The sequence below is a fragment of the Diadema antillarum genome, unplaced genomic scaffold (assembly GCF_040938485.1).
Source record: "Diadema antillarum isolate AM-2024a unplaced genomic scaffold, OU_Dant_1.0 seq00000156_RagTag, whole genome shotgun sequence".
Lineage (NCBI taxonomy): Eukaryota > Metazoa > Echinodermata > Echinoidea > Diadematoida > Diadematidae > Diadema > Diadema antillarum.
This window is the reverse complement of record NW_027271228.1, coordinates 1,205,118-1,224,244: the sequence shown is the minus strand read 5'-3', so window position 1 is coordinate 1,224,244 and position 19,127 is coordinate 1,205,118. Positions and strand designations below refer to the sequence as shown.

General features: G+C 37.8%; 1 protein-coding gene across 2 annotated transcripts; it reads right to left on the bottom strand.

The window, feature by feature from the left end:
- Positions 1 to 6,739: 6,739 nt before the first annotated feature.
- Positions 6,740 to 18,182, bottom strand: LOC139727851 (viral IAP-associated factor homolog). Of its 2 annotated transcripts, XM_071638824.1 has the most exons (6): positions 18,093 to 18,182; positions 15,311 to 15,446; positions 14,163 to 14,244; positions 12,485 to 12,628; positions 10,452 to 10,660; positions 6,740 to 8,478 (listed from the first exon to the last, which is right to left on the bottom strand). In XM_071638824.1, exons 1-6 carry the CDS (start codon positions 18,096 to 18,098, stop codon positions 8,339 to 8,341), a joined length of 717 nt encoding a protein of 238 aa, XP_071494925.1. In that variant the 5' UTR covers positions 18,099 to 18,182; the 3' UTR covers positions 6,740 to 8,338. The 2 variants fall into 2 exon arrangements, with proteins under 2 accessions (XP_071494925.1, XP_071494924.1); XM_071638823.1 differs by lacking the exon at positions 18,093 to 18,182 and having other exon boundaries at positions 15,311 to 15,602.
- Between the last annotated feature and the right edge of the window lie 945 nt (positions 18,183 to 19,127).

Sequence of the window (19,127 nt, the reverse complement as noted above, 5' to 3'; positions counted from 1 at the left end):
TATAATATATATATATATATATATATATATATGAATATCATATATGCATTTAACTTGATCGTTTCAAGATGGCAACGAGTTGTGCCATCGAAGTCTAATTTCAGATCAAATTTAGGTGACTTTAGCGACAAACTCTCATTTGGATATGTAAAAGTAACATTGTACTTTACTTTGTTTCTAGGCTAAATTGTCATATCGTATACTTTTGTGGGAAATGAAAAAATGAAATGAATGAATTGTAACATGTTTTCGACTTCTTTAAATTGTCTTTTAAATCCCAAGTTTCCTAGTTACCTTTTAAGGAGCGTCTGGATTGTTGCTATCATATAGCGTGCGGGCGCTTTCATGCACTTAATCGTCACCGTGCCTGCATTTCCCCTATCATAACCCATGTCAAAACAGAATCAGCATCTACTTATGAAATTCCTTTCCATGTTCTGGTATTACATCTTACCTTACTTATAAAGGCGGACGCTATCCGGGAGATGTTTTCAACATAGGAGGGCATCACAGGGGTTGGTATCCGATTCTACACCAGGATTACGTAACCCGGCGACTCCACTACCTCTCTACAGCAGCCGAGAAGCGACTATCCCCTTGGTGCTGGCTGGCTGTCGCCGTGACGTGGCCAGTCTTCAACATGACTCTGGAGATGGTTTTTGGGGTGCTCGCTCACCGCGACGCCTGGGGCTATGTAGAGATCATCACCTCATTCTTCCTGTCATTCGTTTTCGTCATCTTCTGCATGTTCCTCTCGTTCATGCGCAGATCGTTCGAATACGAACTGGAAGTCGACCTTGCGTTCATTCTACGACACGACGATTGGTGAGAATTGAATTTTGCTGACTCCTTCAAATATCCAAATTTTCTCTCGTTGGATGTCCGGCGACTCTAAAGGTCTATGAATTATCATCGTTTAAACTATAACTGTTACATAGCAAGAAATGTTTAGTATGGTCGTGTTTTGTTTTTTCTTTTCTTTTTTCTGGATTCATTGACATTTGATGTGTTTTTGCCTTGCAAGACGTAATCTTAACTCGTTTTTGTTTTTGTTTTTTGTAGTTGATAAATAACCTTGTAAAGATCAACACGCAATGCACAACTCTTTGCCGAATTTAATGCCTACGCCATGCTTAATGCAGGATGGTATGGGGGCGGTAGCGCTGTCCTTTGATGAATATAGTTGTTGTTTCTTTAATTTCAGCCTCGACTGGTGTCGTAGCCGCATATCAGAGACCCACCGCGATTTGCTGCTTTTTAGCCGGTCCGTGTACCTTTGGATGATCGCTGTGGTCAATCTCGGCATACTGGGGTTAACAGTACATATAACGTGGAACTACCTTGCCCTGAGCTACAGTTTGTCGGACGAGGATCACACTACGGCTATCATGCTCGATCTCTTCATTGCATCTGAAAAGGGTCTGGTCTTGTTTTTACCCATTGTGGCGCTGCACAGCTTCACGAACGTCGACTACCTCTGGGCCGAATTCCGTGCCGCGCTGTCGAGACGTCGTTGCCAAGGCAACGAACACTTCTGGGACGAGCTGGTTCGGCACGTAGACACCCTGAGATACGGGAACTTTACTGGCAACGTCAATCTTAAGACATTCCTCACACTCACCTCTCTATATATGGGTCTACGGATTGGATCACAAAACTGGGACTACCATGGGTTTGTCCACACTACAACAACGGCATATCCACCCCTTACCATGACAAGCAACATATAGATATTCAAGTAAAACACTGATCAATGCAGTACAAAATGTACTTTAATCTAAGTCGATGCATATAGGCAATCTGTCCATCATCTTTCCTACATGTAGATACAGTAGTTCTTCTAGACTGCGAACATGAAAAAAAAAAAATACTGGATATTCCTCAGCATGAAAAGATTATTTAAAGACGTAAAGTATGAAACGCAGTTATAACGGACTTTTATTATGCCATTGAAGTTCTCACATAATCTGCTTTGCTTTAGGCCTACACCCACCACTATTTCTTTTAGGGATCGGTGTACACAACAGGAAACCAAACAATCAAGCTCGTCGAGAATATAATCACTTTTTGTTCCAATAACCTAAGCCAAGTTCATGTTTCCAACTAAGTAGATTTTGAGAACATTGCGTGAGATTTGCAGCAAATATTAAGAGGAAACTGACGGGATATATTCCTTAGTAACTATCACACTTCTCACTAAAACTAAGCCATTGTCTATTGTCAGCAGGTGTACAGTATGAATACATTATAAATTGAATGGCATGTAGAGAAATCTGGAAAATCAGTTATGAATTTGAGAATGAGCCATCTAAACTCTAAACTCTAAAATCCAAGTCTGTTTGTTAATCATTTCTTAATGACCATTCGAAACCAGTCCGCAAGACAGTAGACCGTATGTAAATGAAATCCATAGAAGTGTGTCAATACATGTAGGGCCTTTGTCAAATATTGAATACTGCGAAATGATCCGAAGTCCAATAGTCTATCGAGTTTTAAAAGAAACAGTCTAGTGAGCAAATGTAAACATACAGATGCCCGTTTTTTTTTTGTTTTTTTTTATTATAGAGACAAGATATCAAGATAGCATTATGAGATTATTATCTATTGTCTTTCGAAGTTTCTAAAGTATTTGAAATTAGTTAGTAGGAGTAACTCCGAGTACAAATCGCGGGATCAGTTTTTAATTGACAGAAACAACCCCCCCCCCCCCCCCGACTCATACACACAATCACATATATTGTAGAATTAGTAATAGGCCCTTTTTATTCCTGCATTTAGTCACAATATCGAAATGTTCTTTATGTTGTGTGGGGTTTCTGCGGGTTTGGGGATGGGGATTGTATTCTTTTTAACATTTTTAACAGATGTGAAAATAAACCCAAGGCATAAACAAAGGATGTCCTGCCCACATATCGCAATTTGTCATTATAAAGTTTTTTATGTAAGTTCATTGACCTTCTGACCTTTGGCCTTATCCGATTTACCTAATATTTGAACTTGATCGGCATCTTAAGTGATGTAGGCCTACCTGTGGTGTGAGTTTTGTGGTCATTGCTCGATGCTGTGGAAAGTTATTGAGAGCACGCGATGTGGCTCTGTGTCAGGGAAAGTGCATTGATATTTTGACCTTATCATAATGATATTCAAACATGCTTGGCATCTTTAGGTGATGTAGCTGTAGCGTGAATTTTTAGGTCAACGATTGTAGCTGAAAGCTGTGAAAAGTCACTCAGAGTATCACAATACTATGTGTACAATGCTTATCAAGAAAAGTTCATTAACCATCCACTACCATATCCGTACTTGTAGGTGATGAAGCTGCGGTAGGATTTTGGTGGTCATCATGTAGCTCAAATCTGGAATGTTGAGAATACATCACAATATAATGTGTTGTGCTTATCAGGACAAGTTCACTGACCTTTCGACCCATGACCTTGTCGGACTGCACCCATCAAATGCTCATGTATTCGAACCTGACAAGCATTTCTATGTTATCTACATGTGTTGTGAGTTTGGTGGTCAACTATAGCTCTAACCAAATTGTTGACGACGCCGACGACAACGGAAAAGTGACGCCTATGCCTCGCTACCGATACGCGGACAAGACAAATTAAAATAATAATAGTAATAACAATAACAGTAATCACAATTACATTGTATTAATAATAGTGATAATAATAATAATAATAATAATAATAACAATAATAATGATAACAATAATACATGTAGTAACAATAATTTATAAAGCGCAAAACCTAATGTACGAAAATTCTGCGCTGCAAAAGCTTCTGATATACTTGATGATAATGGACAGTTAAATGAAAAGATGTGTCTTGAGTCTTGAATAAAAGACTGCTATAGTTGGGGACAACCAAATGATTGATCATTCTAGTTTTCAACAAAAAAAATGGAAGATACAGTAATGTGATCGAAATGTGGTGGGTGGGTACAAAACAGCTGGTGTGTAATCATGACTGTGTTCATGGAGATAGTAGTGTAGCGGGAAGTCAACACGAGTTTATATCAATAATTCTAGTACGTTTAATTAATTAGGGGCCAGTTATAATTAACCTAGTCTAGTTTACTATTAATATAACCAGCTTGTAACATTTCACGTTACTACACCTCCAGCTAGCTTTTATTTGGTCCGTCTTGGAGACAGCCAACTTCCTCTTTCGATGTACGAAGGGAGGAGTTACCGTGTTTACATGGGAATTGAGACCCTAAACGCGATGTAATAATTGCAAATAGCCGCTATTCAAGGACAAAAAGATCATCGGTGTCATATTTTAGTGCATACATGTTCCCACTTCGAGACAAGAATTATCCAATGAATGCTGTGTTCAATCTACAATGAAGTGGATCTATAAAATACGATCATTTCGATATAGTATTTCATAATTTCACCCTGGACTGTACCTCTGATATTTTTACCTGTGACATTTTAACAGTGACATTTTTTTTTCCGTGACATTTTAACGGCTGAAATTTTTATCCGGCATCGCTTCTACATCTGGTCAAAAACCTATCAACAAAGAATGAAGTTTAAAACTCTTTCACATTACTGGATAATGACCTCCCATTATACATAACATCAAAAGAGTGATTATGGTCACGGCATCACAATTACACTGTATACACGAACAAAATTCAAGTCAGTGAATGTCTGCACTAGATGCATGTAATTTTTTTGGTGCAGGAAACTAATACACATCGTAATTAGCGAGGCCGTCAACAGCTGCAGTTGATGAAATAATATTGTACAGTACATGGTATAACACATATTTTGACGGCAAAATTCATAATCTATCTTTGTTTTATAGATTAGAAAATTGATCATATTAAGTGTGCTAAATGAAGTTTCTTTTTCTTTTTCTTATCTTTCTGTTAAATTAGGTGAGAAGAAAAAAAAATGGCTAACCACTGACGTAACACACTAAAGTGACTGCTGCTTTGGAATGGTTTTGTGGCTTTTGATGTTTTTGACTGCTTGTTTAATCCATTTAACATGTGGCGATTTTGCATGTTTTATTATGTACATGTACAGTATTCACATCTATTGCGTTGTATGTTTATTCATACATATGAGTACATGAATGGCAATTTTAGTAAACAGGAAAAAGAAACATTATTTTACTTGATAAACAGTAAATGATGAATTAGACCTGGTACTCAATAAATAGTTACTGTGACAGATAGGCCTACATGTACAGTTGTATTGTGTTCTGGCTCTTACATTATGATTCAAGCAAACTTAGTATGCATAATACACAGTGTACTCCATTTAGAGCTAGTGGATATAACGAAATTTCGATACAGTGGACTCCCCCCCCCCCCCCCTCACTCTCTCCCTCTATTTCTCTCTGTAATATTCATAGAATTAACTGGTTTTAAACTTTTTCGTGAGATGAGAAACCTTTTATGAAATATCAAAGATCATACATTTTAAGAGGAGTTCAAGTCTTGACTATATGATGAAAATTGCTTTTAAAATGGCTGAGATGTCCAGACACAAAGAGTTCCTAATAAAAGGTGCAAACCACCATATATTAGTACCTCTTTGTTTCACTTTATTTGGGAGATATCTCAGCCATTTCAAAACCAATTTTCATCAGACAAGCTCTGAATACCTTTCAGAATTGTATGCTTTTAAATATCTCATTTCTCATCATCTTGCAAAAAAGTTACAATCTGAATTGTCCATCTCAACCAAAACTATACCATCCCTTTAACCTCAAGTTGTCCTTCCAAATTTGTTTCTATTGGCACACTCACAAAATCAGAATGCCATCACAAGCCGGACTCTAGGAGTGGCTAAGTATCGAGTCAAAACAAGGCATTGATTGACCACATTTTCACACTGACTAAAGTACATAAATAGAAGTTGGCCATTCCTCGTGATGAAAATTTTTTAAATGTGAGCAACAATTCTGTCTGACCCTGTCATATTTTCATGAATTTATGTACAGAAACACAGAAACAATCAGAATTTTTACATTCCATTTACAAAAGAAACCGTCATATATTTTATTGTTGATTATGACACATGATGACAATATAATAATAACTATAAAATGTTGAAACAATAAAGAAAATGAAAATGATCATCATGTTTAGCTAAAACCTGTACTACCAAATGAAATCTGAATTAAGAGGATTACTAATCTTCCTGAATGGCAGGACTCATCTTCTTTGTGAAAGAAAGTTATCACATCCTTGTCCTAAAAAAGGAGATCATTTTTTTTATATAAAGCATAAAATGAATTTCAAACTCCAAACATAAGAATCTCGATAGCATAGTACTGATGGCCAGTTTAGATGAGGTTCTCCGACATTCTTTGTCAGTTCAAGAGGCATCTCAATCAAATTGCATGGAATGAGAAGGGACACCTGGGCCCTGTTTCATAAAACTTGTTATCAGTGACAAGTTGTCATAGTTGTTATAAGCCACTGAAATCCTTGTGTCTGATTGGCTAAGAGCAAATTTGTCATAGAAATGTGGCAGTTGTCACTGATAACAAGTTTTATGAAATGGGGCCCAGGTGAACACTATCCACAGCATTTCAATATGAAGAGTTTCATTGCAAAAAGAGCTAAGCAACATTTTTTAAACACTGAAGTCCATCATCAGATAGAGCAAAATGAAACTGTTCCAGTGATACCTCACTTCGTCGGTTCAGAATGAAAAGGGTGTTAAGTTGTCTCGAACAGGGTTTACTGGCAACTTAACACCCTTCTCATTCTCATCCGACGACTTGTAACCTAAGAAACATTCTTAAAGTTATGACTGAAATCATAGCATTTTTCTTAATGTATTTGGCAGCTTTCACCGCAAATGTCTCAAACTAACAAGAATGGAGTTAGCTCATTCTGCAATAAAAATCTTCATATCATGCTCATCCCCTCACACATTTGAAACTCAAAACAGACTACTGCAAAGAGACGCTGAGGTTGGGTCACTATCTTCAGTGTGTTAAAGATTTGATGCACGCCTTGTAAATGGGATACAGTGCACTCCCGTTACAACGAACACGGTTATAACGAAATTTCGTTATAACGAAGTAAATCTTCTGGTCCCAAAATTATCACCATTAAAGTCTATGGTACAAAATTCGCTTATAACGAACATGGTTATAGCGGAATTTCCGTTATAACGAAGTCTTTTCCGAGCGCCACAGACAAAGAAAAACAAAAGAAATGTGCTCCGTTATAACGAAATGCGAATTGCTTTCGAAAATACGTAGCAGAACAAGCATATTATACAGCGTTTCTGCATGGGTGAACGCTTCTCACCACTGTGTGTTCACTCCTTGTGTCACGCACATTTTCTGAGGGGAACTTGCGTTTATTATTGTAATACAGCCATCCCATCACATTTCACATAGCTTTCCAGTGTATGATAAGTATTCAGCAAACAGAATATGATACATTGTACAGTGTATATATACGTGGTTTCCTTGTTTTCGTTATATATTGTATTTGTTCGGTTATAACGAAATTTCGTTACAACGAAAGAAAACTGCCGGTCCCGAGGATTTCGTTATAACGGGAGTGCACTGTATGAACTAAATAAAAAGCTTGCTAAATACAGTCAACCTTGCTTAAGTCGACTTCGCATATTAAAGTCGAATAATTGACCACATAAAAGGTCTTTTCCATCCAGTTCTCTTTACATTCTACTGATTTCAATCCCTCATAAGTCAAATTTTCCCTAAGTCAGAGCTATTTCTGCAGTCCACATAGATTGGACTTGGGCAAGGTTGACCGCAGACAAGTCTTAAAGTGCTTTTTTCATGTGACCAGAGCTGACATCACCTGAAGAAAGTGCACACCCTCAACATACAATGTACTTTACAAGCATAATAGTTTCACAAATAGGGACTTGCAAAACTTTATACTGTAAAAATAGATATGTTCGCATACAGATTAATTTCACGAATTTCGCGAGAGCCAGGATTCCCGAAATTGAACTGCATGCGAAAGTTCTTGTCTACACTATGCATTGAATGCCAGCAACAATTTGCAAAAAATTTCATGCCGCGAAGATACCTTGCTTTACAGTATTGAGTGGCTACCAAAGCAATTGAAAATATGCAGTATGAACATGTGATAACATGGCCTAGAGAGAGCAGGCTTTCCAACAAAAGTTATGTTCGGTCTGCAATTGGTGTTAGTCTTCTTGTTCTACAGTAGATGGAAGATATCAATCCTATGGTTCTCTGCTGGCTTTGCAAGAAACTTCTCTGCCAGTGACTCGTCCTCTTTTAGATCACTATTGAGGGTCATGTGACATTCTCGCCCAATCAACAGCCAGTGTTCATCATCATCATCGTCGTCATCAGTAATCATCGTCATCAGATTCATCGTCCTTGTTGCCTCGTCCGGAGAATACTGTCAGCGTGTTCCTGAGTTGTGGCTTGGGTTGCTCCTTAAGGTCTGTCTTCACAGCACCGGCTTGGGACAGTTTCCATTCTAGTTCTACCAAAGACAAAGTTGACAAATAGTGTAAACAGTTAGTGCAGATGAACCCTATTATTATAATGAACATGGATACAACAAAACTCCATTAGTACTGAGATTATTTTACTGGAAAATGATTATTCCCCTTATTTACTTTGCGAGTCTGATGAGATTTAATTACAATAAAATTCACACTTTCCTGACAATCTCGTTATAACACATGGTTTGCCTATGTATACAGTTCGACCTCGATTATCCGGCCTCCTTTTATCCGGAAATCTCTATTATCCGGACGCATTCACGCAGTGAAGGACTTTTTTTTCATCTAAAAATTAAGAAAAAACAGTGACTTTAACATCTTTTCATGGATCTATTTCACTAATTTCATAAGATGTGCATGATAGGTTTCTCAATATCTAATGAGGTAAAACATGTATGATTTTCACATAAAGATATACTTTATATTTGTGAAGAAGGGACTACAATTTTGCGCAGGCTAGCATAGATTACACCACCGTTGCGGGGTACCCTACCTGCCTAGCTGCCAGCGCACTGGGATGGCAGCTTGGACGGCAGCTATACATTAACATTGTGTCTCCCATATATCCGGCCAATTCGCTTATCCGGCCAATTCGCTTATCCGGCCAATTCGCTTATCCGGCCAATTCGCTTATCCGGATGAGCGCCAGTCCCGACATGGCCGGATAAGCGAGGTCGAACTGTATGTCAATCTGTGACACTGAATCCTCAGGTGACTTTTACATTGTAATCCACTCAAATTTACAGATGTACCTGCCCTTCTTTCTTCGTTGCGCAAAATCTCAAAGCCATGGCTGGACTTTTGGAAACTGTCAGGCAAGGCTTTGGTCAGTGGAACAGCTTGGTAGCTAACACACACATTCTTTTGTACAGAACGTATGCATACACTTTGAATGGGTAAATATAAATCAAGCCCATCGCACCTGAACGCACTACCAAAAGTTTGGATTTGAATTATTTTACTACATTTGTATTGCAATTTCCACCAATTTTCATCAGTTTGCAGAGCCAAAAGTACCAAAGAAGAGGAAGAAAATACACAAAATAACATGTCGATGACAGGTGTGAAATTTTCTTCAAAGGCAAATACGCATAAAAATTACAGCATTCTAGGAAGTCATGACAGGATTTTTCAAGAATTTTTTCCACAGACATGGGCACTTTAAAATTGAATCTCACACCATGTTTTTAATTGGTTTTCAAACAAAATGGTTTCACCAAAGAACTGAGATGATGATGACAGTACAGTTCCAATGCTATAATAAGTCTGACTAAAGGAGACCCCAAAAGATTTTTCAGCTTTGGCATCTCAGCATCTACAAACTGGTTCTTGCCAAGCAAGTGTTGTTGTAATGGAATTATGGAATTACATATTTTCATTACTGGAATATGTGTGCTTCCTACATGTATGTCATCACTTTTGTTCATTCAGTGTATCATCTTTAGGATTTTCACAGTATTGGTTTATCTCCTCATGGACCAAAATAAAATCCACAAATCTGTAACTGGCACTATCAATTCATGCACTACATGATGTGAAATTATATAAATTGTCTGGAATGTCCCTTTAATATAAAGTTCACTACGACTGTTTCCCCTTAACATGTAGGTTGTTCCAAGACAGCAAAGATTAAATGCTGAGAATTATGCTTTTTCATTTTACAATTTTACATTATATCTCTTTCTCAATGCCTTGCCCTTGTATTGCAGCATCAAAGTTAATCTTAGTGCAATGCAAGCCTTTTGTCATGAAAAATACATTGAAATTGTTATTAAAAAGGAGAGAAATTCTGTCACACAGCTAATGGTTCATCAGAAATTTGAAACACAAAAGTGTATGCACCAAGATGGACAATGCTGCACCTTTTCTAATCTGGTTCAGTCTTGACAAATGCTACTTGGCACATTTTACACAAGAAAAAGGTTGGATCTACAGTAACTGTTGTACTTACCTTCCACTGTAAGATTCATGCCCCCAAACTCAAGTGGCCCCAGAAACTGACTCTTCAGCTCCCCTTCAAAGTAGACAAATATCGTCGGCAGGTTCTTGTCAGGGAAATTGGGTATGCACGTCGTTGATATGCTCCGCAGGAACTTGGTTGCAGGAAACTTGCGTGCGAGATTTGTTAAATGCTGGTTGATGAGCGCACATAATGGGATACTGGGGGGAAAAGTCACGAGTCAGGAAAAATACAGCCCAACAAACATAAATTTGAGTTACACTATACATATTCTTCAAAAACATCAATATTAAAAGTGTGCCGTTAAACATAATCAATAAATTACTTGTTCATTTGCTCCACTGCCAAAACAATTGTTGGGCAATTCTATCACCATTTATACCATCAAACATCAGCTACAGTTAAAGAAAGGTTATGGGGACTTGGTTTTGGTAAAAAGCACAACCATTTCAGCATTTATTTGTATGCATCCTACTGCATACTGTTCTTAGCCACTGGGTTAATTGGGCACTGCTCTTTATGTACCTTTGTGTGCACTGTGTGATATAGATCTAACGTACATAATTTTTTATGTCACATTTGCCATGCATCTACCGCTGTATACTGTTCAGTTTGCATAGCTCATTACTATGTGCCATGTTGGCATAATCACCTCATGAGATGAATATCGCAGTTCATAATAAAACCTCATTATTCACACAATGATGTTATGCTTGTTAATCACCTATAGAGAGCAGTATGAGTGATTGGTAATGTGCTGTAACGCCATTTCCAAGGAAAACTCTTGGGCACTGTTTCATTTCTCCACATCATGCGGTGCATCTTCAATTTTATGTGAAGATACGTACATTGTAAATGCTATCAACCAGCATCCAATGACAAAGAGTGGTCTTCATCCAACACAAGAGGGCAGCCTATGACTGTGCATGCTAATAGACATTGGAACTGTACTGTATGATTTTACACCGACTGCTGATTATCAAAGTCTACAGAATATCATTTTGAATACCAATCCACAGCCTCTTTCCACTTAAATCTAACCCCACATCATATCTAATCCTACAAACTCAAGTATGATTCATCACTGTATAAGCTGCTATTTTCATGAGGGGTTAATTTTCGCGAATTTCATGAATCACAGTTGGATCACGAATTTAACATATGCGAAAATGTATCTACATGTAGGGCTAGGGTAATACTTATATTTAAGTTTGCATTGGCGTCTATTTGCAAAAACAACATCTTGCGAAAATGTCTATGACCTAATCATTTGTGAAAATAACAGCGTATACAGTAATTCAGTTTCAGTATCATCTTTTTATCAATTCTAAAATACATGATGTACAGTGTATGAACAATTTCACCAGCACAAATACTAGGCATTTGATGTAAAACCTGTACCGGGTATTACTCACAATGCTGGTGGTAGCATAATACAGGTAATTCATACAAATGATTTACCTCATTAAGTCAGATAACAGTAGGCTCTAATTATACCGATAATGACTGGAGGAGGAGGGAACATTGATATAGAATGCTCTTCTTCTTCTTCAAAATACTCCTCAATGTTCCTCATATGCTCCATCATATACTCTACCTGAAGGGTTTGGAATGCTGTCATCACAAAGGACTATCAACCTCTTTGATATAGTATTAGTATTTTAAATCATGAGTGAGGTTCCACTATTCTTTATATTCCCAACAATAAAAGTCATTAACTCGTATTGGTTCTCAAAACCCTTTGAGATAGCAATTTGAATTTTCCACAGCAGCCATTTTCACAGCATCACCAACAAGCCCATGCACAACCATACATTTCTTGCGTGTCTCTGTTGAATATCCACATTGTTGTGTGCCCTGATTTTATTACATCTACAGCTGTACAACTGTACATGCAAGTCACAAAATTATTCTCTCATCGCCATTGATGTTCTTCCAAAATGGGTCTACTAACACATAATCTCTTAACCCCTCCCACCAGTACTTGGCTGCAGCCCCTCACACAGTAACTGCACAAGACTCACCCAGACTTGTAGAGATGCAGCACAACCCAGACACCATCCCCTGCTTTGTTCACCTCCTGCACATAGTCTATACCGGAGATCTCCTTCACCGAGCCATAGACTGCCTTCTCCTGTATCCTTTTGATCTCTGCTATCCTCTGTTGCCTGCAATGCACAAGTACACAGTTTGATACACATTGATAATGCAAACCCAGCAACATCAATGACTGATAAAACAACACTACTGCATACACATTTTGAGACTAGTTACGCCAAATGTGGTAAAGAAAAATATTGCACTGAGCCACGACATTACAGTAGAGCCTTTTCATGGTTGATTTACATTCATAATAAAAATAACTACAAAGTACTGGCTGCTCCCATGGGTTACCTGTCATATAGTTGTCAACCCCAACCCATTTAATAAATACTTCCTTTGGCATCACAGTGCTTGTAAACCCAAAGTATGGTAAGGTGTACAGTATATCTCTTAGCCTTCAGGACTTGATAACAAAATTGACACACACACACAAAAGGGAAAACAAAGAAATGCTTGATGACATTCTGAGGACTTAAAATCAGAAAGTGTAGTCTGGCTTCCAGACCCTCTGCTCATACTATTTTGCTATACAGGATATTGACGCCCTCAATGTCGAGAACTGGAGTAGGTTTAGGTGGATTTGCCCTGCCTTCGGCAAAAGGCAGCGACTTTGTCGTGGGGCGGCACCACGGAGTCCCGTTGGCAAAGGGTCTAGAAAGCAGACAACAGAAAGTGTTAACCCGTTGAGGATGGACTGATGTTGCTACAACATGCATTTCCAATAAACCCCTGCCCGAGTATACTCAGGACTCTTCCTCAACGGGTCAATAGAAATTTTGTTATGTGCATACTCTCGGGCATGCTGGCAGTATATTATCACATGAGCTGGTCAATCTTCATCACTATTATCATCATCACTTTTGTGATGTAATGAATCCTTAAACAATCTTACTTTTGTGTCTGTGGCGTAAGTGACATTGTATTTCAGTACATTTTATGTTATGACCTGAAGGTGCATTAAAAAGAAAAAAAAAAGAAAAATTGGTGTGTTTAATTGTTGACATTTTCACAAGGAATTTTTACTAAGCTGTAGCAGAGGTGTGAGTAACATTTCAATGAATCAAGCTCTTATAAAATATTACACAGGTAAAATGTGGTCATTTTACTGACTGTAAAGTTTTCACATGTTGCCATCATGCTTATGTGACCACATTTTACTTGTGTAATATTTCATAAGTGTTTGATTCATTGAAATGTTACTCACACCTCTGCTACAGGTTAGTAAAATGTCCTTGTGAAAATGTCAACAATTGCACACCCAATTTTTCCTTCTTCTTTTTTTTTTAATGCACCTTCAGGTCATAACATGAAATGTACTAAAATACAATGTCACTTACACCACAGACACACAAGTAAGATTATTTAAGGATTAATTACATCACAAAAGTAAGATAGTTTAAGGATTAATTACTTTTTTCTCTCGACTTTTTACAATTTCTTGTGGTTATTTCACTGTGCTCATTCAGAATTATTTCATCCCAAACAAGTAGTCTGTAATTCCCAGCAAATGCAACACTCCCATTTTTAAAGCATCTCTTTAGTTTCACCCTATCCAGTTTTTGTACGTACACCTACAGCAAATCTTCTACTCTCTCTTACCTGTACTGTTGAAGTATCCTTTCTTCCTCCTCATCCTCCAATTCATCTAACTCATCTAACGTCATATCTTCCAATGCTTTCTCTGGAAACACAGACATCAAAGGGAAGAAGAATTTAAGTTTCATCGCAAAATGAGTTACCTCCATTTTTGTCAATCTGAGATATTTGTGATTAAACCTGCTCCAAAAAAAAACACAAACAAACAAACAAAGTGAAAATATGGGATATTTAACTTCAACTATATTCCTTGTGATGCATTATGTGAGGTCAATATTGGAAAGTATGTGACAGATTCTAGTCTCAGACCGATTCCTTCTTTTTACATGATCTACCATTATACAGAACAATCACTGTGATTTTTTTATCTATGACCGCCTAAACTTTGCAGAAAATAAGAAAAATTTTATAACATATTATGATACTGTCACAGGAAAAATACAACACTTCGGTCCAATGTGACCACTTACCGTTGAAAACATCCATCCATTAGTATATCAGTCTTTCACTGTGCATGAAGTAAACCCACTACACAATGTTGAGCCTCATTAAAGGACAAGTTCACCTTCATAAACATAAGGATTGAGAAAATGCAACAATATTAGTAGAACACATCAGTGAAAGTTTGAGGAAAATTGGACAATCGATGCAAAAGTTATTAATTTTTTAAATTTTTGTGTTGGAACCGCTGGATGAGGAGACTACTACAGCTTGTGAGTCATATGCGTACAACAGTATAAAGAAAATATAAAAGAAAATTCAACATATTTTCACTTTTTTCGCATAATAAAAGAGCAATTGACTTGCCTCTTTCTAAAGGCAGGGGGAGTAATATTACCCATAACATTTATCGGTAACGAGTCAGGGGAATGTGTACTTTTTTCAAAAGATGGAATTTTGTGAAATTCTCTTTATATTTTCCTTATATTGTTGTACGCATGTGACATCTAAGTTATTCATACACTACAGTAGTCTTCTCATCCAGCGGGTACTGCACAAAAACTTCAAAAATTCATAACTTTTGAACGGATTGTCTGATTTTCCTCAAACTTTCAATGATGTGTTCTACTAATATTGCTACATTCTCTCAATCCTTATGTTTATGAAGGTGAACTTGTCCTTTAAATATGAAGAGGTACAAAAGCACCCACCTCCTGATCCTATTTTCTCTTCCACTGCCTGGTCAAGGAGACTCTCGATCTGGTCCTCCGTCACCGTCGCCTCCTTCTCGGGAATGATTCCCTTCGCCCGAAGGACATCATTCCACTGGGTGTCTTCATTTGGGTCCTTGGATACAAACAAATGGTTGTCAAGATACTCTGTCTCTTTCTCTACATCTTTTAATGTGTTCATGGTGATGATGGAATAAATGTTGCCCCACATAAGTTGCCTCTATAGGCAAGCATGATGTCATCATGTCGATAACAATTGATTACAACAGAGATGGATTCTACGCATATCACATTAAAGAAAACGTAAAGAAAGAACCTAAATAAACACTGAACTGTTGTTCTGTTTTCCGTTATTCACATTTAAAGAGTTGTCTCTTGGGAGTGCATTCTCCTACAAAATTTAAGATTGACTGAAAATTATGGTATGCTGTGTGTGTCTTCAATGTTGCTCAACTTTCTAATGAAAATGAAAATTTTGGAGACTTTTTTTCATGTACTGATGTAGCCATTGATAATACAAGATTAAATAAATAACAATGGAATCATTCTGTAAACATTCAATAATAATTTGAAGTGGGTAGTGATTAGGCTAATATAAAATCAAACAGGGAAACCAGTGGCATACCATAATTTTTGGTCAATCTTAGATTAAGTTTGACTGCAGATGAAACACCCCCAGGCGAGAGGCATGCCAAAGTATGGCCAGAGATGATGGGCCCGGTCGTGGGAAAAAACGTTTTGGTTAACAAAATTAACAAGTACTAGATAGTCTAAACATATACTGTATACGCCAAATATTTCACGAGGTTTTTATTTTCACGAAATTCGCAGGTCAGGTGCTATTCGCGCAATTACAGACACACGAACATATTGACTCTGATCCCGATGTGAATGTGACGTATGCGTGTACACTTCTCCGTTCAGTACACGACTCCACGATCGCGACTTTAACCACTCGCGAAATCGTCGGGAATTCCCAATTCGCGAAAATTTAGACTCACGAAATATATGGCGTATACAGTATGGGATGGAGCTTAGCTTTGGTCCCTTGACCTGGCCCGACTTGGAACAGTTTCGGCCAGGCTGGGGCCTCATCAGGCTGTGTGTGAGTTATACTAGTAATTAAAGTCATGTTATTGTTTATGAATTATACATGATTAACTATATACAGGTCACAGCCCTAGGCTGGGCTAGGCCCTGTCGCTGTACGTGTACTATATTCAGTACAGGCGTCTGGCCGGGCTATCGATGGAGTTAAGTACACGCGCGAGTGTGCCACAATAATTAATATGCCTACTCTACATTGTACTAGTAAATAAACACTGAATTGTTGTTCTGTTTTCCGTTATTCAATTCAATTTTCAATTCAATGTAGGTTTATTGCCAATAAAAAATAACATGCAGCTCAATAGCTGAAATTGTTCATTTTTACAATCAAAACACAAATACGACTTTGTAAAAAATATATATATAAATCATATATGTTGAGATTGGCTATCGATATGAATATGAATATGACGGAAACACTGAACAGACAGATAAAACATTAATATTTCAACCCGGCCTCAAATCCTTGATCTTTGACCCCAGACCCCAAAATTCCCAAGAAAATTATCAACAGTACATGCATGATTTTTTTTTTTTTCACTAGGTAAAACCGTTGACCTCTTTACAGAGACTCCAACTCTCCCGTTTTCGACGGGAGATCTCCCGCCGAAAACCAATTATTGCAAAATCTCCCGTTCTCCGCTTGAGATTTAATTTCTCCCGCCCTGGCTCTGTGTCTCCCGTTGGAAAGGATTTCTTACTTATTGCTTTTGTATGTTGAAAAAAAAAAAGCCTTTAATAGCACCAGAGAGCATCAAAAACCCTAGGAACTTCGCACTTCGCACACATCAACTTGGAGTATCCCGTTTGCTAGGGGTTTCAGGCGGGAGAATCTCCAGATCTGAAGGAGCTTTGGGTTGGAGTATCTGTCTTTACCCTCAATGAAAATGCATTTTACATGTATTAAAATTATCAACAGTGATTTACAAATACTGAAAAATATCACACATTTTATATAGAAACAAATAACTATATACAAACCATTGAGTAACTGAACTAAGCACAGAATAGTTAATTTTTTTAACAATAAAATAATTAAAATTGACTATAAATATACATCACAAACAAAATCATATGAATGTAAACAAACTCAGTGTCGTTTAATATGGCACAATACATCAACATGTCATAGAAACTAGCTCTCCCAACAAGTCTACAGCACATCTCATTCTCAGCAATATAAATATAACAATATTTCAACACAATTGACAAAACATTAAAAAAAGCATTGCATTTATCACAAAAGTGTTGTGTTAATTCGCATTAACAGAGTTGTCTTTTGGGAGCGCATTCGCCTACAAAACAGATTTGGCAATCCGAAGTCATACATTTGTATACACTGACTGCACTGCACTGTTGCCAAATATGGTCACGTACTTCGGGTGCACTGTACACGGTTTCCCATTCTTTCTGTATGCCGTGTGTGACTCACGCTGGCCTGAAGTGCACGGCTAGCTCCGCCCATCAAGCCCATTCATTGTCGATCCCAAAGCCGTGCACATAACGCTAGCACCAATAGTCCCACGTGTACTACTTCATGTTAGGTCGAAAACTATTACTGCATGGCGACATCTGAAAACTCTAAATCTCAATGTAAAATAACCATTCAACGAATGAATAGGATCTGCCAGAAAAAAATAATTCGAGTTCTTACCTGCATGTTTGGATTATCAGGTTTTTCCTCCTTTTTTTGAAATATCACGTCAGTTCTTGATGTAGTTTCAACCAGTGCAGTGATTGTCTGTTCACGTACGAACAACTAAACATTCAGGAAATAGGAAGACTGCACTGCACTGATCGATCCCATGTGCACAAAACGTGTGCAGTGCGCTAAATGAGGCTCGCGTGCAGTGATGTGGGCGTCGTCATATCGGCATGGAACTACAGCATGCGCACCACGTACCGCGCGCAATGGTCCGCACGTGCGAACTGGCCAAAACTGGCAGGAAAGATCAAAATACAACGAATGGAGAAAATGTAGCACCATTTTGAACAGGTTGTGGTACCAACCCTTCATAACTGACAGGGTCCTGACTAAACCTTGCCGGTTAAGTTACCCAGCGACTGCCATTCTTAGTGTCTTTTTCTATACGGAAGTAAAATTTTTTCAAGTGAACCGTGAGAAAAACTGTTTACTGCTAACGCCACTACTTAGTCTACCTATGACATGTTTGATAGTCGGCCCTTGAAAAATAATAAATGAAGCAACTATAATATTCTAAATGAAAATGAGTTGACAGATATTTCTGCCGTTATAAGAACAGAGTAGTTAAACTGTCAAAGACAATCATCCTTTACGCTTCAAGTATAACAGTCAAACCTGTCTAAGGACTACTCAAGGGTGACAAAAAGTTTACATGACAGGGTATAGGCCCTATGGCATTTCTCTCGGAGGGAATAGATTGTTAGTGGTGTCTTGCAGGAGAACGCTAGACATTGGCCGCTAAGACAGGTTGACTATGTATACGCCTAACTTTGATAAGGGTCATAGTTCTCAATAATATGTAATTAACGAAATAATTTTGATAGAGAAGTACAACTGCATGCCATTAATTATATAGAACTCCAATCCTATACTCTGCAAGTAGCTCATTTTCTGACGTGCGTATAAAGCTTCACCTTGTAATTAATATAATTCTATAGGCAGTTATTACGTTTGCTTTCATGGATGTTTGAGCTTTAATATTCA